This window comes from Exophiala oligosperma (genome assembly GCF_000835515.1).
Source record: "Exophiala oligosperma strain CBS 72588 unplaced genomic scaffold supercont1.2, whole genome shotgun sequence".
Taxonomy (NCBI): domain Eukaryota; kingdom Fungi; phylum Ascomycota; class Eurotiomycetes; order Chaetothyriales; family Herpotrichiellaceae; genus Exophiala; species Exophiala oligosperma.
In genome coordinates, this window is record NW_015622819.1 from 62,824 (window position 1) to 87,843 (window position 25,020).

Below are 25,020 nucleotides of genomic sequence, written 5' to 3' on the forward strand. Positions count from 1 at the left end.
CGGAGTGCCGCCTTGATCTGGTTGATTCGTCTTTTTTAACCTGTCTCGTCTACACAGAAACCGTATGTTGCCTCTTTTCTGGCCAGGTTCCAACCATACATCTTACAGGGGTAGCACATGGTTCTGACGTGGATCGATACCTCGGACTTTCAGCCCCGCTTTTGCCCTTTTTTTACGATATATGTCAAGTCAACAAAGAAATTAAATTGGCATGTGGCGATAGCGGAATCATGTGTAACACGGACCTCGTGCGCAAGTTAGAAGCAATTGAGAGCAAGGTGAATTGCTGGCAGCCGATATGTTCGGCGCACTTTGCCACACGCTTCAATCAAATCGAAGTGCTTCACATTACCCAACAGGTCCTCATTCTCCGTTTGACAGCGCTCCTCATCTTAAACCGATTACGTCTTGCTTATGGCGACCCGATAGGAACGGCAAGAGGAATGGTGATGTCAAAAATGATTCTATCTCAACTTGAAACTACCAACAGAATTACACAGAGGTCAATTATTTGCTGCGAACTAGCCTTCGTGGTCGCTTGCCTTGAGCTGCAAGATGAAGACGAGCAACGTTCAACGTTGGATAACATGTCTGACATTATTGGCTCTCAAGTGGACGATCAAGAGGCCCTCCGTGATGTGATTCATTCTTTCTGGCTTATTCGGAAGCATCATGCTGGAATTTTTTGGTCCAGCCTGTCAGATATATTACCTCAAACTTTACGATGGCCAGGTTAGGCAATTTTAAACGATACTTCACTTTGAGCCTACATATTGTCCATGATGCAAGCTCAGGGCTTACAGATCCCATATACATTGTTGTATGGTAATATAATGGTATCGTCGATGACGGGATTTTATGCTGTCTGGAGCAGCTAAACTAGCTATCAAGGCCTTCTGCTGGACATTTGACGCCCTGACATTTCAATATACTTGTTAGTCGTGGCCATCCTTGCCTTCTTACCCCAAATCAACAACGGAATGGTAGCCAGCTGGAAGAAAAACGCCAACACCGCCACGTTGATATGAACGTTTTGAACGCCGATGCTGTCAATCCAAGGTGTGACTGCGAATTGGATGATGATGGAAATGCTGTTTCTGACAAAAACGACACCCACTATGGCGTCTCCAATGATCTATGGAGACATAGCTAGATTAGTTAGGCGCCCAAGAATAAATTCGAAATAATACAAGGATGAGTGAAGACTTGCGTTTTGATAACAATCATTGACATAAGTGAGAGCCACATCCATCGCCATTGCCGACCCTAGGGTAAAAATACCCCAGCCAAAAGCAACTAAAACCCAACTGGAACCCTGTATGGAGGACAAGTCAGCCTTTCTGAGTCTCGACAGAAGAAAGCATACAACCCACATGAGCGAGGCCAATGCCAAATATCAATATTCCTGCTGGACAGATAATTATGGTGGGTATAGCCATCCAAAGTCGCATCTCAGGCTCATAAATACCGTCATTTCGCCTCGCTAACCACATGATGGCTTTATCATTGAGAGGTCCGCCAATAATTGCACCAACTACGGACCCTATAAATGGAGACAGGTTGAACAGCCCAATCTGCGAGGCATTCCAATTATAGGGTGCGTGAAGGAAATTTTCGGATTCAACCGTGGATAAGACTGAATACCATGATAAGAGTGTACCGTATGCTATGGCAGCATACAAGACAGCTGGAAAGGTGAAGAGAATGATCGCAGGTTGGTAGAAATGCCTTTTGAACTCGTGCTCGGTCTCAGGAGACCGAGTGATGAAAGCCATACGTTCCCGGTAGGTTCTGGGCTTATATCTATCTTGTCGTTCAACGGACGTTACCGAGTCGTGGACGTTGGCAGCTTGGTCGTCATTCTGGCCCGAGAATTCTTTTGGCTTGACACTGGGCCCATTAGCATCAATGGATTTCGGATGCTGTTCGTCAGTATCTTCAAAGGTCGTGGCGTCATGACCAATCAGATTAGGGGTGTAAGAAGTTTCTTCGAAGAAAAAGATGACGAGAACCAAGTTGATAGCGAGGATGATGGCTGACCACCACCACATCCATCTCCAACCTTGCCCGGTGACAACATAACCTGCGGCAACAGGACCGAGGTATGAGCCCACATTCTGCATGGTTATGAAGATACCGTTGGCAGTAGCACGCTGGTGGACGAAGAACAAGTCGGTAATGGTGATTTGAACAATAGTCTCGCTAATGGCGCCACCCAACCCCGCAAGGCAGTAAGCCGCAAGCAGCTCTCCTCCCGAGTTAAGCTTTGCATTCCAGATAGTGGATGCCATCTGAAAAAGCATGCTGAAGAGGTACACTGGCCGTCGACCGTACTTGTACACAAAAGGGATAAAAAGTATACAGCCGACTGCTAGGCCAGCATAATTCAACGCCCATCCGTCGTTGATGGTACCGTATGAGATTCCAATATCTGCATAAGGCCCATAAGCCACAACGCCGATATCGACAAGGACAAAGGTCATGAGGACGTAGAAATTGACGAGCGAAAAATTGATAGCTTTACGCCATCGTGACCAGTTCTAAAGTGATGGTTAACATGGTTGGTCTCGATTAGGTGTTCTCTTTTTGGCGGTCACCTACCAATGGATCATTCGGATCATCAGTGGGAGTTGGATGGAGGATAATTTCGGCATGGGAACGGGTGAGCTCTTCCAATTTAATTGTTCCAAGTGGGAACTCCATCTCTGCACTGGTCATATTGAGATAGAGCTTTAGAAATTGGAGGGATCTAGAAAATGGTAATGAGACGAGGATGTATATAAGATAACAATCTCGTATATCTCACTCGAGATGATGGTGTTGGATCTTTAAATGGATATCACCGTTGTACTACCCCAAAGATCCGCGAAAACCTTCCCCTATAGGGGTTAAAGGCGATTAAATCTCGCGATAGTCTCTTATCTGGATCCACCTCCATGAATGGGCAGCCGGTCGATATTAGCCAATCATATTAGTTTTCGACAGCCTGCGTAGCTGAGCAGCGAGGAGTAGAGCGCCGGGTCATAAACAGCCTCTAAGAAGACGAAGATCCTGCCGGTTAATCGATCCTCTCTGGTGTTTGATAGATGACTCTGCAACTGAACCTGTCACCTCATATAGATATGAATGCCTTTCTCTATTACACTACTCTATTACTCACTTGTGGAGATTCCTTGCTCTGAGCACTAGACAATAAGTTAGAGATCTAACGGTAAATAGGAATACTTTTTCCCCTTTTACGACGGATCGCAGCATATACCTACTTTAATAAGGATAGTCGCATGTTTAGGCCATTACGTATTGGATTAATCCCAATGTTCGAGACGGACTCTGGTAAATATAGTGACTTCCTTCCGGACGACGAGATTTTTCTATTAACAGGGACAATTGTCTATCTTCTCACTAACATTACTTCCTTATATCTATTGACTCCTTTTTCATCTGTCATTATTTATTCTCACCACCATTTCCTCATTCAAGCAAGGGAATGTAAAAGGTTATTTATCCCGGACTGATAAAACCCAGAAAATGAGCAAGGCATATCAGAGACCAAAGGTGGCAGTCATAGGAGCAGGATTTGCCGGTCTGAGATGTGCTGATGTGCTCCTCCAAGGTGGAGTTGATGTCACGGTCTTTGAGGCTCGCAACCGAATAGGAGGCCGGGTATTCCAAGTCTCTCTCGAAGGCCAACTTTATGATGTTGGGGCAAACTGGATTCATGAACCAAACGAAAATCCTCTTATGGACATCGCCAAAGACACCAACACTTTTGTCTGTCCTCGCCCGTTCGGTGTTGCGCTCGTTGACTCCTCCGGGCGATCAAGATCGATCCCGTATGCTGAAAGACTAAAGACGACAATTGACGATTTGTTTGACCGGGCTTCCGAGTATAGCTATCAGCATTCGGCCGCAATTGACCCGAGACTGAGTATCATGGATTACGTCCGAGATCGAGTTACCGAGGAGTTCAAAGGCCAGCCCGAATTCATGCAGGATTTACATCGGGAAGCCGAGCGACGAGGTATGTGGGATGGCGATCCAACCAGTTCATTAAGTCTGAAGCATCAATGTCTCGAAAAAGGTCCGGGAGGAATTGACGTCTTTGTTTCTGGCACCTATAAGAATATTGTTTCCCAGGTGGCGAAACCGGCGCTTGAAAAGGGCGTGGTCCAACTGGGCCAGAAAGTCAACCGCATCATCTACCAAGACGACTCAAGTCCAGCCAAAGTAATGGTAGAAACTTCCAGTGGGACCCAAGAAAGTTTCGACGAGGTCGTGGTGACATGTCCACTAGGATGGCTGAAGAAGCATCGAACCAGTTTCTTCGTCCCAGAACTTCCACCTCCTCTGTCTCAAGCAATTGATAATATTAGGTATATGATTGATCCATCTTGGAGTCTGAAATCAGTCTAACAGGGACTCTAGCTTCGGGCGTTTGGAAAAGATTTACTTGACTTTCCCGTTAGCTTTCTGGCTCTCGCGTGGTCAGGATCAGCAATCAACTGGTTCGATAGACGGCTACCCCTGTGTGACGCACTTCCACCACCCATCATACGTCAAGAATCAAATCCCATATCCAGCCAACCAGATGATTGTATCCTTGACTCATCTTCTACAAGGCCACACTCAGCCCACTATCCTTTTTTACATTCACGGCCCTTACGCCACCCAACTAGTTCACACCATCAAAGGCCTTGAACCGCACGGCGACGAATACAATAACGTTCTAGAGACATACACAAAACCATTTTACTCTCGACTTCCCAACTACGCCATTAATGATCCTGCATGTAAACCGAGATCGTACTATTGCTCGACATGGCAGCTTGACGATCTCGCGGGCAATGGCTCATATAGTAATTTCCAAATTGGTCAAGCTGATGCCGCCAAAGACGTTGCTATTCTCCGTGATGCCGGGGTCTTGAACCGAATGAAAGGTGTTTGGTTTGCTGGAGAACATGTCGCTCCAGCTTGTCGGCAAGCCACAACCGTGGGTGCATATATTAGCGGTGAACGCGTGGCCGAAAATATTTGCAAAAAGTGGGACATGGTTCTAAAGCGTGTCAGTCAGGGACAGCCTTTGGCGCATATATAAATATTGACAAGATTTGGCTGTCTTCATAGGAGTCTAACTGGATAACGTGCATATTATATACACTTCAGGAGCTCGCCCATATCCTACGCCTCAGATCTTGTGCCAGCCCGCTGTTCGAGCATCTTGGCCATTTAACAGCTTGAGGTATTCTTTAACACGTGCGACAATACCGTCACAATCAAGACGGAATCTTTTGTAGTTGGCCTCTTGACTGCCAGAGTGGCCAAAGCTATACATACCCACGCTTGCAGTTGCATACCTCGCCCAAGTTGTCGGCACGTACTCTTCTACGCTGATGACCGGAGTTCCGTCCAGTGGAAAAATAAACTTGCGATACTCTTCTTCCTGGAGTTCGAACAAGTCAAGACTCGGCGCACTGATAATGTTGACTCTTTGTCCGTCCTGCTCTAGCACTTCGGCCGCCGCAACAACGTGGCCAAGGTTGCTGCCACAGCTTGCGAGGGTCAGACTGTGATTCTCTCGCTTCTGGATTACGTATGCACCTAGTTTGACTTTATTCCGGTCAGTGTTGGGAACATGACTGTAGTGCTCTCGAGCAACCGACAAGATAGACGGCGTTTTGCGGGCGTTGAGAAGGGCAATCCACGCTCCGAGCAACTCCTCACCATCACAAGGGCGGATGTAGATGAGATTAGGCATGGCTCGGAAGAGAGAATCCAGTTCAACTGGTTGGTGGGTCGGCCCATTCTGACCCTCAGCAAAGGAGTCATGGGTTGCGATGTGGATGACCTGTAAGTCGCTCAAAGCTCCCATTCTGACGGCGGGCGCCGCGTAAAGATAGAACATGAAAAATGTTGCCGTAACGGGCATGAAAGTTTGAGGGTGATATGCCGCAAGACCATTGGCGATAGCCGCCATTGCATGCTCACGGATACCGACGCGTAAGTAACGCCCTTGATAACCTTGGAGAGGATGAAAAACATCGTCTTCCGCGTACTTGATCTTGTTGGCGTTCACCAGGTCAGCACTCCCGCCCAAGAGGCCCGGACAAACATTCCATAACTTTTCGAGAATCTTGCCGTTCGAGTCTCTTGTCCCAAGACCCGCGAATTGTTTACTGTCAAGTGAGAGGAGTGTGTTTTCGTAATCTCCCATCTCACCAGCCATACGAGACTGAAACTTGCCGAAATCTTCGGGATGAAGAGTCGAATATCTATTGAGCTTCTCGTTCCAAGCCATCTGTTGAGCCATACCTCGCCCACGACATCCACGGAAGTACTTCAAGGCTCTGTCGGGAATAGAATGAGTCTTGGTTTCGTCCATTCCGGCAGCTCGTTTCGAATTTTTGATGCTCTCCGTGTCGAAACCCCCATGATGTGCGCCTGCAGTTCCGGCAACCGATGTTCGATAGCCGATAACAGTCCTGATGTTTATGAAAACAGGTTGGGAGTGAAAGTGTTTCGCATGTTCAAGGGCTGCCACGATCGCATCGACATTGTCAGATCCGTCGTACACATCAAGGACAGCCCATCCGCAGGCACGCATTTTCGCGTTTACATCTTCAGAATTGATCCACTCCAGAGGCCCATCACAAGTAACCTGGTTGTTGTCATAGACCAGGACAAGGTTGTCTAATTGAAGGTGCCCAGCAAGCGAAATAGCTAGCATAATTTTATGTCAGCGTGTTACTAATGGAAACAATCAGGAATTTCATATAGCAAACCTTCAAGCGCGACGCCTTCCATAAGACAACCGTCTCCAGTCATACAGTATATGCGAGATTGAACCAGTTCCAGCCCTGGCTTGTTGAACTGCGCTCGCAGGCTCTTGGATGCTATCGCCAACCCGACAGCGTTTGCTATTCCTTGGCCTAATGGTCCAGTGGTCAATTCTACTCCTGGAGCATCTCTCTCGGGGTGACCATGCGCCATTGTGTCGAAACCGGGCATCTTGTCGTCCCCATAACCCTTGAGCTGCTCCATTGTCCAAGCATCATAACCCACAAGGTGATTCATCACATAAAGGAAAATACTTGCATGACCTTATAATATACCGTTAGTTAAAATATCTTGCTTATATATAGAAATATCAGCTTACCGTTCGAGAGGACAAATCTGTCTCTGTCGAACCAGTCAGGGTCGGCAGGGTTGTATCGCATGATGTGTTTCCACAGCGCAACTCCGATAGCTGCCATTCCAATCGCGGAGCCTCCATGACCTCCGCCGTTTTGCATGCATACATCGAACACCAGATTGCGGAAGGCCAGAGTGGCAAAGGAGTCATCAGATATGTTGTCTCCTAGGACTTTTTGCTGATGGCCGGAGTCGCCATTGCAGAGATGCGGAGCAGTTTTTAGTTGATTTTCATCCTTGAATGTTGTGTGGCCGACTTCGCGTAGTAGCTGGGCCATGCTTTCGAGTTGATCTAAGTGATCTTTTCTCACGGCTGTTTATTCCAAGACGGACATAAAGGAAAGAGAATAGGAAGGTCTGGCACGCTAGAAAATTGGAAGTCACCTCTTCGAAGAGATGCTTACACAATAACGCAACTTTATTGAAGTCGAATACCTGGGCTGGCCTCAGCCTAGGTTACCCAAATAAATAGTAGGCATGCTTGCCTCTCTTCAAAAGTATGATTGGTGACAATGGAGTATAGTAGGAAGGCAGGGCCGCAAGCGGGCCGCCCTCCACGTCTTTACGTCCACAACAGCCGGAAAAGGTCTGCTAATCGAATGCTTCATTGCCACTTTTTCGTCATCAGTAGGAATGGCGGGTAAAGTCTGCGGGAAAAAGCTGGCTGGACTCTCGTGTAAGCCGACATGATGAGAGCTCCGTTACCTTTTAGCAGCGATCCCGATGCGTTCACGACCTTGATATTGCCCCTGTCGTGATGAGAGGTGCACGGGCATCGGTGATTGTTGAAATTGACACCATGATGATCCGGAGGAGATATCTTAGGCACTCAGAAGTGGGAAACAAGCAACCGAGTATCATCCTACGAACTGATCTGGTAATGCCGTAGCGACTACCGAACCCGAGAAAAGATAATAGTAGGCGAGAGTGCTCCGATTAGCAATATCAATGCAACGCCAGATATTCCATTTACTCTCAGCAGCAATACCCTGCAGGACTACGGATACACAAATGAGGCATGACTTTCCTCATCATTCCTTCTCTCAATCTCAGGCTCTCTAGAAGCTCATATTTACGTAGCAGCCTACTTCTGAGGCGTCACCAGGATCTTTACGTGGTCATCTTTATTGTTGACCAACTCATCGAAACCTTTGGAAACCACATCCTCCAAGCTAATTCTACTTGTAATCATGGTCTCAGCGCCCTTGAATTTGCCTACACGATGTAATCAATCCTGTGAATTCATCAATTGCAAAGTGGTGGACACTGACCTGCCAAGTAATCTGCCACGGTTTCCTGGAAGTCCAAATCGTCATATGACATTGCAGCTTTGTAATTGAGCTCCTTGAGCATGAATTCCTCATATGGCAGGATGGGCTAATGATGTTAGCAGGGCATCTTTAAACCATGCTCCACGACTCACTTTGGTTTCCCATGCTGCAACGTTGACCATAGTACCACGGCGTCTTAATGAATCCATGCCCTGCTGGAGACCTGCATTGACTCCAGCACAGTCAAACACAACATCCACGCCTTTACCGTTGGTCAGTGAGCGACATTTCTCACCGACATCCAATTTCGTTGGGTCGAACACAGCATCTGCGATTTGGCTCACATGTGCATGTCGCCTCTGGGTGGGCTCAGACACAAAGATCTGCTTTGACCCTTTGGCTCTGAGGTTGTGAATTACTGCGACGCCAACAGGCCCTCCACCAATGACGAGTGCAGATAACAAGCTGAAATCGTCAAAACCCGAGCATTTGATGGCATGTCGTCCCACAACAAGCGGCTCTATCACCGCGGCATCTGCAAGAGAAACCGAATCAGGCAGAGGATAGCACATCTCTGGCCTAACAGCAATCGTCTCTGCGAGACCTCCGCCAAAATCGGCTCCTAGACCTAGAAAGCCCCACTGAGTGCAGATGTTTGTGTTGGAACTTTGACATGTGTAACAAGATTTGCAGTAAATTCGTGGATCAACCATCACAGGTTGCCCGATTTTGAGGCCGCTGCTAGGAGGAGCCTTGGAGATTTTGCCGCAAAATTCGTGGCCCATGATCACAGGCAAGTAAGCACCTTTAATTCCAGATGGCTTCTCTCTGGTTGGAATGATGACGGGACCTGTAGTTGTTAATATCGTTTGAGCGATCTGAATTTCTCTGCACTCACCTATGAGATATTCATGAAGATCAGTACCACAAATTCCGCACCACTCAATATCTACAAGAACTTCATCATGCGCCGGTTCTGGAACATTAACATTCTCGACTTGTATGTTTCGAGGGCCGTAGTACCGTGCTGCTCTCATGCTTCGCCTTCCTCCGGCCATACTGTAACCGGATCAAAGATATCTCAACTGGTCTTGATCAATTGAGGTTTCAGCGTTGAGCCTTATAAAACTAGGGGAAGTAACAGTAGGACAATATAAACATCTAGGACAGTGCGGGCGACTTTCCCGTTCCTGAGGCCGCCAGGCGATGTTTCTCACCAATGCGGAGCTACTGTAGGGGCGGGGATACAAGGCTATCCCATCATAGTTAAAGTCTAGCTGCTTAGGCGGGTTAGAAATTAGCTAGTGTATGCCAGTGACGTCTCGGTTCATGACCTAATTAGAGCACAGACCATCTATACTAGGACCAAGGTGGCGGCAATCTGCGGACCGCCTCGCCCGCTTCCCCGCCATATCAGTCGAGCTTCCCTATGAAGGTATTTGGATTCGTGTAAAGCCGTGAGGAAGATGTGGTGTGCGAGGGAAAAGAGCTCGCTTAGGGTAGAGTCAGAAATTGATTTCCCTCGGCTGGGAGGAAAGATACGCATCGAGGAGACCAGGCTTGGATAATGAGAATAGAAATATGCTAAGGTACGGTCTAGAACAATATGGTCGCGGTGTGACTGCAAAATCTCGTGACTGAGGTGGAATCCCTACTTGCGTGGGGAGTTATCGCTGTGAGACTAGGTTGTCCGAAGTGGTCCACAGCTAATCACTTCAGGCCGTATTTAATAGAGTCAGACCACTGCCTTGGAGAATAAGATTTTGTCTAAGGTTTATCAAAAGCAGAAACGGCCAGTTTTCTTCTGAGAGATACCACTATGTCCAAAGCGCATTCTATGCTTGATCCACAGCACGCCCATGGTCTAAGTCTCTCTATCGCGGTGTCCAGCAAATGATCGATATCCGGGACAAATTCTTTGAGAGCAGGACATCGAAATGCGAGCACTGAGATCAGAGCCGAGGAAAGGCAGCTGGCGATGATGGTCAGAGCTCGTGAAGATGGTCACAAGAGCCTATAGTTGAGGAGTGACTCACAAGTGTGATGAATAGTATGTATACGCCGTTCTTTTCGAGAGCAGGCAGCCTGCGTAGTCCAAGAAACTTCGGCAGCTCTGAACACATTGCAAACACTTATCCTTGAGGTCTTCGGAGACATGTTCTGACGGGGATAGAGTGGCTGCATAAAGCACGAAAGGCCTAAAGATCAGATGTTTTGCGGACCAATATCTTAGTCGCAGTACACATGCTTGATCGATTGCTTTGGAACCCACAGAGAGGTCAGGCGAAATCTGGAACGGTAAAGACTTGAACCATATTTCCAGTTGTCGGTCCAGCTCCGCGCATATCCGCCTGAAAGAGGCATCAGGCTCGATTGCCCGGGAAGAAGCGAGCTTGTTCGTCGTGGAAGATATGCAGTCTCTCCTGGAATAGATAAAGTGGAAGATGCGATTCAAAAGTGACCGAACTGACAGCTCTGCCAGAAAGAACAGATTTGCTGAAGTTGGCGAGTCTCCACAGGAAGGTAGCAACATGTTGTCTACAACAATGTCAATGCCACTCCTCGGTAGATGAAATTCGGCGAGGATATCACTAATTAAGATTATGTCAGAAAGAGGTCATAGTCCGGAAGTCACACACACCATTCTATTAAGAAGCATGCCCAACTGATGCGAGTTACTTCTTCCCTTTGCGGGTTTTCTGGACCGTCCGTTTCCGAGCTGGATATTGTTAGCGTTTTTTAATGTTAATAGGCAGCTGATGACAGACTTGAGCCGTATTTGTTGGACGGTGGTCGACGCCATATGAATCAGCTTCCAAGCCTCCAGCGGTCGAACCGAGGTCGCTAAGTAGATTGCGCATAGGACAAGACCCTGACAGAGGGACAGGTTGTGCGCGTGTGATGAAACCCAAGCCGACATGAATACACCGACAGCAATCTGAAAACACTGGAAGCCGAAGTCATGGCCGTGGATAGCACTGCTTGGTTCTGGCTTCCTAGCTCGCAAATCCCCCAGTGCCATAGATACCAGAATTATAGCTGAGTCGATGTCAAATTGGAGACCGGTAGCTATTCTCTGGTCGGAGAACTGCTCAAAAGCTTCGACATCGAAGATAGGATAATTAGAATGCACAGTGTCAAGGAATTGGTTCACCAGGCGTTTCATGGATGTATTGTCAATGTCGGGCATCGTAGAGATATCCATCCTGAATTGGCCAAACATACTACCTCCGGACCTGCCAGACTCAATCCGGTAGAAGAATTCAGGAGGATATTCACCCAGTAGCTTCTGAAGTTCAGTCACTTCGAGTAAACTGCTGGTGCTCGTATGATGTCCAAGTGGGATTGTCCACGGTGGCGGTTCTGCATCAGCTTCCAAGGTTCGGACAGATTGACCAGTATCTTCGTCCCGAAAAGAAATCTGAGAAGGCGAGACTGGGGATTCTGGTCCGCAGGTGTTGATCGGTCTATACGGAGCAGCTACCTGGGAGCAATCTGGCCCTGAAGGTAGAGGGTTGAATGACGCCTGACTTGATCTCTGCTGAATTGCTGCGAGCAGATCCCTCTGCTCTCTTACCAAGTCCTGAATCGAGGCCAGGCGCTCATCTTGCGTTACATGATGTTTTCGAACGCTGAACCTGTATCATACAATCAGCTTGGGCATGAGCTTGAGGAATTTGTGGACAGACTTGTGCCACTCAGAATCAGGATATAAGCACTCGCGTCCCCTTCTGTCACAGATGCCGCATGATGGTCTTTTCCCATCACAACGTCGCTTCCTGTTAACTCATGATATCAGCAAAACTGAGCGTGATCGATGTGTGGGTAGAGATAAATCGACGATGCTCCCCCGAAGAACAAATTTGTCGTGACTTACCGGGAGCGGCAGAAATCGCAAGCTACAGCAGCACGTCGAGAAGTACTCATTTTACTGTCCTGGATTCCTGGTGGGTTCACCGTGTTGTATTCATGCAATTTATAACATCGGCATTTCCCAATGTCGCAAGCACTTCTTTCGCTTGGTAGGACTTACAATGTGCGCGTGCTTTGATGAACCCTCAGCTTTAGAGTGCCCCGCCTATGCTCCATTCTGGGGTAGGTGGACGTTGTGTGGGGCACCCCTCACAGGATTGTTCCCAACCGTGCCGGAGCTGACTCAATGTTTGAAGCACAGACTGAAGTATTGACTACTCTTGAATTCTCCCTCGTTTCTTTGTTCTAGATTCCCGGTGGTTGTAATTGGTTCTTCCGCGGACTACTTCCTCCAAAAAAAGGAAGCCTACCTCTGTCGTCAAGCCACAGTGCCAGGTCATGTGTAGCCGTGGCCGACAAACATAGTTCTAGCCGAAGCGGCACGACAACTTTGAAAGTTTTTCCAAACTCCACCTATTCGACACGGCTCAAAGCAATGTGGAAAAAAATCAAAATGGAGGCGGAGTCGGCCCGCCCACCTCCGCTTCTTGTGGTGAGACAGACCTACAGCTCGCCACGGGACATTAGCCTCACATTGGCGTAACCACGGAGTCCCTCCCCATGGGGTAAGGATAGGGTATTTCACGTATATATAATGGAAGTAGAAAGTTCACATTCCAGGCGCCGAATGGATAACTCCAGCCAAGTCCCCAAAAGCCAGTCTTATATAACAACAGCATCGAATATCTCGCACAATATATCCTCAGTGTGTTGCTTGCGATCCAAGCTTCGTCAAAACCCTAAACACTGTCAAGAGCTCAAGCTTCCAAAGGAGCGCGAGCAGCCAATCCTACACCATGGGCCTCCCAGAATTAAGAGGCAAAGCCCTCATAGCTCTCATTTTGATCACCTCTGGGTTTGATTTCCTCCTTTTTGGATATGATCAAGGGCTCTTTGGCGGAATTCTTGCTGGAAAGCGCTTCCAGGAAATGCTCGGTCACCCAAGCGCGACCATGAGCGGTCTCGTCACAGCAATCTACGATATTGGATGTGCCTTGGGTGCGGTCACCGCATTTATCTTTGGTGAGCGCGTTGGGCGCAAGCGATCAATTCTTTATGCCAATGTCATTATCATCATTGGGGCCGCCATCCAGACTGCGTCCTACAGCTACAAGCAGATGTTTGTTGCTCGTATCATTTCCGGACTAGGTGTCGGTTTCAGCACCGTGGCTGTTCCTATTCTGCAATCCGAAACACTGCCCGCTCATAACCGTGGCTCACTTCTTGTCTTCCAGTCGGTTCTTATCCCCTCTGGAGTGGCCCTGGCATCCTGGGTTTGTCTCGGCACCCTATACGCCCCAGGATCAATGCAGTGGCGCTTTCCGGTGGCTTGTCAGATCCTGTTCTCTTTGTGCATCCTAGTGTTTTGCTTATTCTGCCCGGAGACACCTAGATGGTTGGCCAAACACGGGAAGGAAGCAGAAGCCCGACATATCATTGCTCGCCTATTGAGCAAGGAAGATGATGACGCCGAAGTGCAAGGCCAACTCACCGAGATTCTGAACAACATTGCTGCAGAGGGAGCCGAGAGCCCGGTGACCTGGTCCGAGTGTTTCAGTAACGCTACCAAGGCTCGAAATCTTCAACGGGTCCTGCTGGGTATGGGTCCGTACCTGTTTAATCAGTGGAGCGGTGCAAACGTACTCGGTTATTACATGGGGTATATCCTCGAAACCTACCTTGGCTACAAGCCTCTACTGGCTTTGATTCTAGCATCCGTGTGCTTTACGCAAGAATCCATCATGGCATTCTCCCCATATTTCTTCCTGGACCGACTTGGGAGACGAAAGACTGTCCTGATCTCGTCGATTGCCTGTGCGATCTGCAACTTCATCATCGCCGGAGCTTTGATCAACAAAACATACTCGTCTGCTGCCGCGGCCGTAGCCTTCATGTTTGTCTTCTTTGACTGCTATGGCTCTGGCATTCTCCCAGTCTCCTGGTGCTACTCGGCAGAAGTTCAACCACTACGCGTTCGAAATAAGAGCATGGCCGTTGGAGTTCTCTGGCACTGGATGTCAAATTTTGTGATTGTCATGATCACCCCAATTGGCGTGCAAAACCTCGGAGGGAATTTTTTCTGGATTTGGGGTGCCTTCTGTGCCTCTTTCGTGCCATTGACATACTTCTTTGGCGTGGAAACCGCCGGCCGTACCTTGGAAGAGGTCGATCAAATGGTTAGTAAAACCAATCCTCTGTCAAAGAGGTTCTACTAACATGATTGCTTGTAGTTTTTTGACAATTCACGCATTTGCATGGGTCTCGACAAGAAACACACACAAGTGGTTCGGACTACTGCAGTCAAGGAGGAAATCCGCTTCAGAGAGCTTGCCCAGGCCGAACAGAAGGCCATCACCTCGTCACATGTCGAGAAGGTGGCAAATCCACAGGTATGAGGCGCATGCAGGTGTAACATCTGGCTCTGCCAGAAGAGTAGGAAGACGCGGCACGGCTGAAAATCAAGAAACGGCAAGCTCTGTACACATCATATACCTCGAGGCTCGCCTTAGCCTGAGATACAGAAGAGCGTGGATGGAGAAAGGTTAGGTTCAAGTTGTATTTCAAAATTTGTCTCTTGTGGGAGTGGAAAAAACCTGGGTGGTTAGTGACAGTTCAAGGGTGACAGCATGTTGATGATGAGCTTCAGAAGATAGGTTATTATCGACAATTTTGATCTTTTTGTTGTTCTTGTTTCTCTTACTAAAGCCAATACTGTCTCATTGTTGCTACTATCGTATTTTCGTCATAATTGTGGCCGGTGCCGGTGTTACATTCTTGAACGGTGAGTTATTCTACCTGATTATGATTGCTTAGTTTCAAAATTGTAGTTGTATAATCACCCTATCCCCTAGGTCTTTGCTCAATTTCTCGCATATATGTTCCTCTACACGCAAAACACGGAGTACTCTGCGGCGAAATTCAACAGCTGTTCCTTGATTGAGGCTGACTGGGAGTTCACCCTGTATCGATCAGTACTTCTCACATCTACAGCCCTACCAATTAACACGCTGTGTGGCCTCCATCAACCCTGACGTCCGATCCTGTCATGTACGAACTCGCATCCGACAACATATAAACTATTGTTCCTCGATACTCTTCGGGCTCCGAGAACCTCTTGAGCATGCTGTCTTCAAGCCAGATCTTTTCCAAGTCGGCTTGCTCTATGTATGATTGGGTCATTTTGGTCTTGATGTAACCTGGGCTGATAGAATTGACTCGAATGCAAGGAAGTTCGGGTGATCCGCCCCATTCATAAGCCAGGTTCCTGGCTAGTTGATGGACACCAGCCTTTGAGACACAGTATGCTGCATTTGGAGCTCCCTGGACTCGTTGGTCAGCTACTTTGTGTTCACTCCTGGCTGTGCTTCACATGACGCCATACCTTGTTAATTATGTGACCACTCATACTTGCGATAAAGACGAAACTAGCGGGCAGCGCTTGCTTTTCAACGATGCGCGCAGCTGCCTGAGCAGCTGCCAGTGTTCCAACCAAGTTGATGTCGATGACACGACGTGCTTCAGCGAGGGGAAACTTGATTGAAGGGCCGACGCGAGTAATTCCTGCGCAGGTTACAAGGCCTCGAACAGGAAATCGTGCTTGCTCGGCAGCCTCTTCAAAGAGAAGGCCAACTGTAGCCTCATCTGTGATATCGCAAGAGTAGTATAAGATCTGAGCCCCATTCGATTCGGCAAGATTTTTCAGTCTGCCTGTTTTTGACGTGAACTCAATCAGCTTCGGATACAAGGGAGTTGTATATAGGAATGTTTTGTTTCTACTCACCCCATTCGGTTTCTGGAGGTATTTCCGGCCGATCGATGCAAATTACATCTCCGCCTGATTCCAGGATTGCTGTCACTGCTTGCACGCCGAGCCCGCCAATGGCGCCCGTCACTCAACATCATGTGTCAGTGGTTGGATTCAGGTTCATGGTCAAGGTTATGTTGAGGAAATGGCTTGGATACTTTGCGGGGTGAAGGTACCTATGATTGTCCTGGAATTCAGTCTGAAAATATCAAGCGTATGGAACGGTATATGGGCCGGTAACGACTCTGTTGTACTAAGGGACCCCATGACGTAAGATGAAAATGCTTGGATGGGGACCTTGGGGTGGATCTGCTCAGTACGGTGATGCGAAGAATCCTTGACAACCACGGTGCGGTCGTCGAAGCTGATAGGGGCGAGAATGTTAGGGAATTGCGTTCTTCTACTATAATATAATCATCCTGCTTAGAGAAATCAATAGAATCCAAAGAGAGGCCACAGTTTGTGGATTTTCGGTAATGTCTTCCCAATCCGAGTGCAAAGGTGTGGCATGGCGGGAAAAGGCGGTCCGCCGCCGATACGTAGCCGCGCTGATCTCGTTCCCTCGTGTGGTTCGTAAACCAAATATTCTCGTCCTAAGTCACGTCGTAGCCCAATTTTCCTGAGAGATAAAAGGCATCTCTCAGGAGGAAGCAGAGGGTCTCTGAAGCAGCTCACCAATAAATCACATTTACTCCTGGAGCAGCTCAATCATGGTCGTTACAGAAGTCGCCGCCATCCCTCTCAAAGGCGGGCTGAACATCAAAGATACATCGAGCCCTGCAGGAAAGTCATGGTTGCAGATATACGAGACAACCTCTTCACAGCCAGGGTTTCGAAAAATGTACTGGGGAACTGAAGTGCACTCGCCCAACATGTTGTGGCTTTTTGTAGAATGGGCCAACCTCGAGGACCATGAGAGATTTGTTGCATCTGCGTAAGTCTGTAGCTCTCCCCTCAACAGATCGCGCTCTTGTTGCAGAGTTGGGTGGCTACCAGCAACCATTCTGTGAAATCACTGGCGACTGTGTCCAGGACCTGAAGCTAAATCCTAGTCTTGACAGTATTTACGAAGCACATATTTCCAGGTTCAACACCATTGTCGATGGTCCGAGTACTGTTTTCCATGCAAACTTGACCCCAAACTCCCTCAGCGACTTCCCACACGATAAAGGAGTGGCAACAGAAATATTCATCCAATACTTTCCGGCCGACTATTCGGACTCTGACATGTTTACGGTCGAGAACGCGATTAAGCCTATTGCGCGACTTTTCGAACAAACTCGACGCTCTGGAGCCTGCATGAGTACCTCCGGTTGGATTTTGGAGGACCTGCTGACTCCCGAAGGGGCTCCGGAAGCAGGTCAAAAAGCAAAGGCCTTTTTGGCCTTCATGGCGTGGGATTCGGTGGAAGCACATCTCCGGTTTCAGAATACGGAAACATTCAGGGCCTGCATTCCTCAATTTGCAAATGTGAAAGGTCTCCGTCACAGCGATCTTGTGTATGTGCACTGTGAAACTCTCTAAACACTATCATATCAGAAGCACTGTCATAATCTGCCCCGAGTCTTTCAGCTCAGAGCCCTACTTCGTGTTTCAACTTTTCTGTTTCAGATTCCTCAACATAACAATCAATCACGCCTTGTTTGGAATCGATTCAATGCCGACCGCGTTAGCCTTGCTGCCGTCCATATTTTCCAGATGATGCATATGATGGCCGTCAGCAGTCTGAACCTCGTGCGTGTTATGACGGCCTGGGCGCGCCGCTTCGATTGCAGCAGGTCCTTGAATACTGTCGCGAACTCCCGAAGTAAAGCATGACCACCCTCGACCCTTACCCTCGAAGATGTGGTCAATCTGCTCGAGAGATAAGCCTCGAGTTTCTGGGTAGAGGAAATAAACCATGGGTATGAAGGACAGGTTGAAGACAACCCCTAACTGCTTGTTAGTTGCAGACACGCCGCCTGCGACCATCGGCAGAAGGGATGGTGGCAACTTACAGACGATGTAAAACCTCCAGCCAATAGCCTGAAGCCCTGAGGGCGTTACGGTGACAACAATGCCATTGACTCGAGATACAGGTTAGTACATATTCCTGGGTCGCAGTAAGAGATTCAGTACTTACAGAGCCAATTTGAAGCTGAAGCAACAGCCATACCCTTAGATCTCACTTTGAGTGAGTTGATTTCCTGATCCAGTCAGGTTCAACCGATTCCAGATGTAAAGGGCGATAGAAGACTGGTCTGAACCTACCGGAGCGTACATCCACGGGATATTCAAGTAGCTGTGGCTCATGTTAGTTCGATGTTTTGGCATGATCTCCAATTTTTTCTTGTTCTACATACCTCATCCCAAAGCAGTTGTAGAACAAACAATAGAACACCATAGTGAAGATACCACCCGCTCGCCCTGGAATGTTGAAGCCGACGGCAATCATGGCTGACATTAGGGCCAAAGCAGCAGCACCACACATCAACAAAATACGTCGACCAAATCTTTCCACAAATAGAATCGGGGAGAGGGCAAAGGGCAAATATTGAGTCGCTGTAATTGCTGCGACAATATGGGACATGCTGTTACTGAGATGGAGATACTCTTGTTCGATATATGCGACGTAGTATGCGATAGTGCTTGTCTCGAGGTAAGCACTCGCTGTAAATTCCATGAAAGAGACTTACTTGATACCAGTGAGTTGTTGCATATAGAGTGCTCCGAACCCAAGGCACAGGCGGCGGAAATTCTGTTCATTGTTGTTCCCGAGGAGCGTGCGCCAGGACGCATTTGCTTCGGCTTCCAATGCTTCTGCAATCTCGTTCCGGACTTGAAGCACAGCTTCATGTGTCTCTGGGAGGTCTTGGAGACGTGCTATAACCTTAGTTGCTTCATCAAGTGATCTATGATTAGCGATCCAGCGAGGAGACTCGACAAGGAATGGAACCGTCACCAAGAGAAAGCCGGCAAATATCACCTGCAAAGCGATCGGAAGAATCCATTGCGCTTGAGTGGTCGTATATGAGCATGCAAGTGTGATCCAACTTGCAAGGCAGAAACCGACGGCGATGTTTCCACTTTGAATGGTAAGGAATATGCCTCTTGAGTGAGCTGGAGAAACTTCTGACTGCCACTGTTGCTCGCGGGTCAATATCCAGGCAGCCCACCTCAGCAGCATGGCACCTTACAGCAGGTACGACAGAGGTCATGATACCAATTCCAACGCCACATACAACGCGAGCCACGATAAGATGGGTTATGACTTTGGCGGTGACCTGGAGAACAGTTCCGACAATGATAACCCCTGAGCCAATGTACTGTTGAACTCGTTAGGTCCCATCTTTCATCTGAAAGGGTTGGAGTGCAAAATACTAACAATGGCCTTTCTTCTACCCAGTCGCTCTCCGAAAGCAATGATGAAAATAGATCCTATAAGACAGCCTAGGTCGTACAGGCCAACGATAAGACCTTGCTGCAGGGCCTAGATATCACGGGTGAGTCAGCAAGGAGCATATGCAACGGCTCATTTCACGGAAGACTTATTCCGCACCGTCGGATGATTGAATTGTTGGTTGAACGTCTTTGCTCCAATGACTCCTCCCATTACCGCTTGGTCATCTATTGTGAAATCAGCATCAGAGATACATGGTGTCAGGAGATTCAGCACGGGAAGCATATCCACGCACAACCGAAGAGGAAGAAACCGACGCTACAGGCGGCAGTCACTCCCGCTAAAAGAGGTTTTCCTCGCAGTTCCGGCATATTTGGGTATGTTCAGTAGCCTCTTCGTGTTCAAGCAGTGAACAGTGAAAGGTCATCTAACAGGAGTTTCAACCCTCCGACGACTAGATCTACAAGCAAGCTCCGTCATTTATATAGACCAAGATCTGTGCCAATCGAGTTCTTGCGAGGCAACCTTGAGCTCTATTCTCACGGACCTAGGAGCGGGATACGGGCCGCCCATGCGACCTCATGGTTAGCCTCAATCTGCTGATATAATGAAGGTCAGTCAGGCGGTGATATCGAGGATTGCATAAACCTAGCAATAACGCCGTTCTTCCGCCACGTACACCACATCTTGTGATTCATGATGTTGTCTAAAACATGACATAATCGCAGTACGATCTGCATTTCTTCCTTTCTATGAAATACTCGAGGTCTAAAATCTACAGGGATTGTCAGGAGATACGGTTATAAAGCCTCTGAGGCGCGGTGGCCTAGCGCATCCACGGTAGGAGCAAAGTTTTTACGGCGACACTTAAACCCCGTGGGGAAGCTGTGGATTCGAGCTGCGAACCACGAGGGCGGGGTACGAGAAGGGAGGTTTCTTATGAGATGACATTCAACTTTGATTGGTATCTGTTGGTACTGGCGCATGGCCTAGAGTTTCGGGCACAATGGTGACGGAGAAAGCCATCAGTGAGCGGGAACAGGGCCGAGGAATGCCGAAAGGAAGGGTCACGCAGAATAAAGGAGGGGACAGTAGCCACCGACTGCAACCAGGGCTAGACCCTGTGCAGCAGAGCGAAACGAATTAATTACCTAAACGAAAGCCTGGGTCAAATGAGCTGTGGAGATGGAAAGAAGGCGGAGGGGCGGGATTTTGGCGGGCCGTCAAGAAGCGGTCCAAGACCGCGCCGCAACCATAACTTCGACGCATGTCATCAAGGCACAATTTGAACCGAGAAGTCCTAGTACGCAGCAGCCCCCTCCTTCTTCTGCCCTTCTTCTTTGCATACGCCCCCAAGAGTGTAACCAGGCGTTCTTCTCGCACCGCTGTCTCATGGGTTCCCCGAAAGCAAGACTCGACACGATAAGGCAGCATTTGGCAAGCGACAAAAGTGAAATGACCACCACTGGCAGTTGCATGTGTGGTGCGGTGAAGTATGAATTCACTGGGGAGCCGAAGGTCACAGCATTATGCCACTGCACCGACTGCCAAAAGGTTCACTATCCCGAAACATCTGCAAATTTCTTTCGCTAATCCGTTGTGTTTCTGATGACTAGTGGACTGGAGGAGCATTTACATCGAATGCCGTTGTTCCTCGCACGTCCTTCCGAGTTACTTCAGGTCAGTATTCACCTGCGTCTCCCATTACAACATGCTACCGAGCTAAATCGATGTTGGGCGCCAGGAAACCCTTCGGCCTGGGATGGCATCGGAGAATCAGGGAAGATCAACAGACATTTCTTTTGCCCAACTTGCGGGTCTAGCTTGTACACCGAACTGGAGGTTATGCCGGACATGACGTGTGTGAAGGCTGGAGGCCTTGATGATTCAAAGGCTGGACTGGGGAACAAAGTTGACGTCGAGTTTTACACAAAGGACCGCGTAGGATATTTGCAGAGCCTTCCAAAGGCAAAGCAGGAGCCAGCCTTTGGATAACCCTCTACGAGAGCTTGACATTCGCCTCGAGCGCTCGTTGTAAGAACCACTGCCGGAGGTCAGAATCAGCGAGTGGGACCTTGCAAATGAATCTCTTAATTCTACGCTTACGCATTGCCAATTCTCGACACATAAAAGTAAATAATATAGTCTGAAAACAACACCCGACAATTAGGGACAATATCTACGTTTCTCGTGCACAAGGGAACAGCCTTTGTGGTAGGTCTACTCATCTAAGACTCCTCTTTCCCGGTGGTTTGGCGATGTACCAGTTGAATCGATCATCACCCCTTTATCACTTTATTTTTATCGGTTGTTTTTCTGCGGAAAACAATTGTGACACGGCCATCAGACAAGGGTGAGATATCCAACGATGCTCCCAGGCAGAGAGTTCAAGGCAAGTACCTCATTTAAAGGCGTGTATAAGCCAACACACGGTGCAGGATTCAACTGAGAGCGTGCCGACTCATTGGCTTTCACTTCATGGTTTCAGCTGTGACACATGAGGCACCTAATAAGCTCCGGACGCTTCTGGAAGAACTTGCTGACACTTCCTCGATTCACTTCTAGCAGCGCCCAGGAGCGAAGTCCCGAAAGTATGACAATGTACAATTACCCCCTCCCCCCCCCAAATACGCCGTCTAGCGAACCTTTTACGTTCGTGCTTTCATCAAACTCTAACCACATATTACAAATGCCTCTGAAAGCGCCAAGGAACATCTGATCGAGACGTCTCTTCCGTTGCCATACATTGTTTAGGTCAATCTGACCACCGTGGGCCTAGCACGCATCCATATAGTTGATGGGTAAACTCATCATCGAAATCGGTGTTGACGGATCGAATGGGTCGATACAGCTCGTGGCACTGTTGGAATTTGGGTAGATACGGCTCAGCTCATAGTCAAATTGGTCACAGGTATTGTGAGATAAATCGGTAGGAGACGTGCTTGGTGTGCCTCGAGGACAGAGGGTTGAGCTTAGAGGTGCACACAAGGGCGGACTAAAGCTGCAGGTTTTGACGAAGCTGGACTCCGCAGCCGAACAGTGTTGCAGAGAAGCAGGGCCAATAACCAGAGGATTCGTCGACAGTTGACCGCGCGTGAGCTCAATGGGAGCAGTTGCTGCCAGGTGTGAGGCGTTGGAATCTTCCTCAATTCCAGGCTTTGCAGAGTCATCATCTTCAAATACCCCAAGGTCCTCGAGTATGCTGTTCACAGCAGGTAGGTCACTACCGGACCACTTCAAGCGCGGATAAAACCCTGCTCTGTTGTCGTGCGCTTGTTGATACAACTTCTTCAGGGCTCGCAAGAGTTGAGTTTGCTGGTGCTCCAATAACTCGACGTAACTACAAGCAGAAATACTTAGAGTTGCTGAAGTTCCAGGGATGACGAGGCTTGAACTTACCCTTTGGGGTAGACCCTGTTGTCGGGCCTCCGACGTCTATCGAAGACACAGATAACGTTGTCTGTTCTGCATCGACCGCAAGGACTTGGTCCTTCGCACTGGAAGCGGATTAGGCGCCACAATACAACTTGGATAAGGTTAACGAGAACCTTCGACTTCTTGATCCGACACCGATGGCAAGCCTTCGTTGCTCGTTTGCTTCGCTCTTGGATCGAGCTGGTAGCAGGGGGAAGCGCAGAAGCCATGAAAAGGGTAACGATTTCACAGTGCGGTCTGGATTTTCTGGTTCATTTCAAGTAGGTATGTGGGCAGAGTTTCATAGGAAGCAAGTTCAGTCTTTCAATAATGCTAGTGTGCGTTATCTCACGTTGGAACACGCACGTGAGATGTTTAATGCTCTCGGGAAAAAACCTATCTTGAATTCCTCACCTTTTATAGTGTCCAAGAAGTAATGAGCTAATAATTCAATGTCTCTCGGGGAAGCTACTGCTCCTCTTACGATGAACGGCAAGGGCTGTTGAGAGTGGATGAGGCGGAATCGGACTGCTAGAAATCATAGTTGGATAGTTTGCTTTTCAGCACGGCCAAAGAAACAGCCGACGAGGGACAGCTCAGTTCTCCGCTGCGGAACGGTCGGAACGGACGCAAAGACGAACGTTCTCTAGTTCTGAAAGCACATAATGCGGGCGAAATGATGGCCATCTCGTTGCACGTCTGCAGTGGAGGGGAAGTGTTGCGTCTGGTCTACTGTGAAAAATGGCCACAAAGTTGGCGGACGATGACAAAATGACTCTCTTAATCCTTCGGAGGGGTCGACACTACGCACTACATTTCTTGTGGCGGTGGAGAAAAGGGAAGACTGCAATGACGGAAAATATGTGTGAGCATTAGATGAAATTACGACTCGGTCCTTAGTCGGGGGAATGCCGAGCAAACCTTGGGCTATATCTCAATGTTTGGCGAAGATTTTATCAAAGCAGAGCCTATACAAACATTTAAACACTGATTTGCGCATACTGCTGAGCCTGTATTGCAATAATTCCATGCTAATCTACATCATCCAATCCAAACATCTAACTATCACAGTGATTCTCCACTAGCCTTCATCTGTGCGATAGAGTTCTTATTGAATGTAGAACTTTGCTATATTATTTCCGTCGCACCCGCTGCTCCCCTTGGTGATCTACACCATCCATGCAATGATATATCGCTAAGCATACAGAGTGATCATGAGATGGACACATCAGTCCATAACCGGAGTACAGCCAGGTCTTGTGATACAATGCACCTACTCGAGTGAGGTCTGTCTACCATCCGTCTCTTCCACTGCTCCCGATTGACGGGTATCGAGGTTACAAATTGAGGATGGAATATATAATATCACATTGTAATCGGGCTTGGAAATCCTTTCGAACTTGCTTCAAGCAGTTGAGAATACCAGTTTGCAACATGAAGTTTCGTCGTGGTATGAGACTGCCCAGAGCTGATAGCTCTGGGCTATCTAACACCTCCTATACGCGATTGCGCATCGTTCTTTTCGTGTTCAACTTCATCAAATGGGCTAGCGCCTGCATTGTGATGGCTATTGTCTCTTACTTCATTCACGATTATTCGCGGGATTTACATACAACATATCAAGAGATCATTGCTTGCACCAGCATCGGTTTCTTCTTGCCCACCATTCCCCTGGCATTTCACAAACGCTTCACAGTTCAACTCATTCCCTTGGATTACATCTACTCCCATCTGTGGGTGACCGCATTCATTTTTGCCGCGGAAGACTACAACAGACACCATTGTTCGAGCACTTCGCCACCGGGCGTCAGCAAGTGCTCGCTGAAGTACGCACTTGAGTCTTGGTGCATTATTGCTGTGTACGTGTAGATTGCTCTCCGCAATCGGAAGGATTGCTAATGTCGCGGCTTCTAGCTCTTTTTGCGTCTTCTCCACGATTGTTCAGGTTTTGATATACAGAAGTGAACGAGACGTCCGTCACTCGATGCTCC

At 48.3% G+C, this 25,020-nt stretch overlaps 4 protein-coding genes across 4 annotated transcripts; 1 reads left to right on the plus strand and 3 right to left on the minus strand.

Moving 5' to 3' along the window:
- Positions 1-3,528: 3,528 nt before the first annotated feature.
- PV06_01520 (uncharacterized protein) lies at positions 3,529-5,095 on the plus strand (the record flags this gene model as incomplete). Its single annotated transcript, XM_016402128.1, has 2 exons — positions 3,529-4,373; positions 4,426-5,095. 2 exons carry the CDS (start codon positions 3,529-3,531, stop codon positions 5,093-5,095), a joined length of 1,515 nt encoding a protein of 504 aa, XP_016266025.1.
- A 5,727-nt stretch (positions 5,096-10,822) lies between these two features.
- PV06_01521 (uncharacterized protein) lies at positions 10,823-12,386 on the minus strand (the record flags this gene model as incomplete). Its single annotated transcript, XM_016402129.1, has 3 exons — positions 10,823-10,997; positions 11,099-12,097; positions 12,337-12,386. 3 exons carry the CDS (start codon positions 12,384-12,386, stop codon positions 10,823-10,825), a joined length of 1,224 nt encoding a protein of 407 aa, XP_016266026.1.
- A 3,045-nt stretch (positions 12,387-15,431) lies between these two features.
- On the minus strand, positions 15,432-16,503 carry PV06_01522 (uncharacterized protein; the record flags this gene model as incomplete). Its single annotated transcript, XM_016402130.1, has 4 exons — positions 15,432-15,752; positions 15,814-16,139; positions 16,213-16,323; positions 16,413-16,503. The coding sequence occupies 4 exons, from the start codon at positions 16,501-16,503 to the stop codon at positions 15,432-15,434; spliced, it is 849 nt and encodes a 282-aa protein (XP_016266027.1).
- Positions 16,504-22,390: 5,887 nt separating this feature from the next.
- On the minus strand, positions 22,391-23,259 carry PV06_01523 (uncharacterized protein; the record flags this gene model as incomplete). The annotated part of the gene is made up of 2 exons (XM_016402131.1): positions 22,391-22,955; positions 23,015-23,259. 2 exons carry the CDS (start codon positions 23,257-23,259, stop codon positions 22,391-22,393), a joined length of 810 nt encoding a protein of 269 aa, XP_016266028.1.
- Between the last annotated feature and the right edge of the window lie 1,761 nt (positions 23,260-25,020).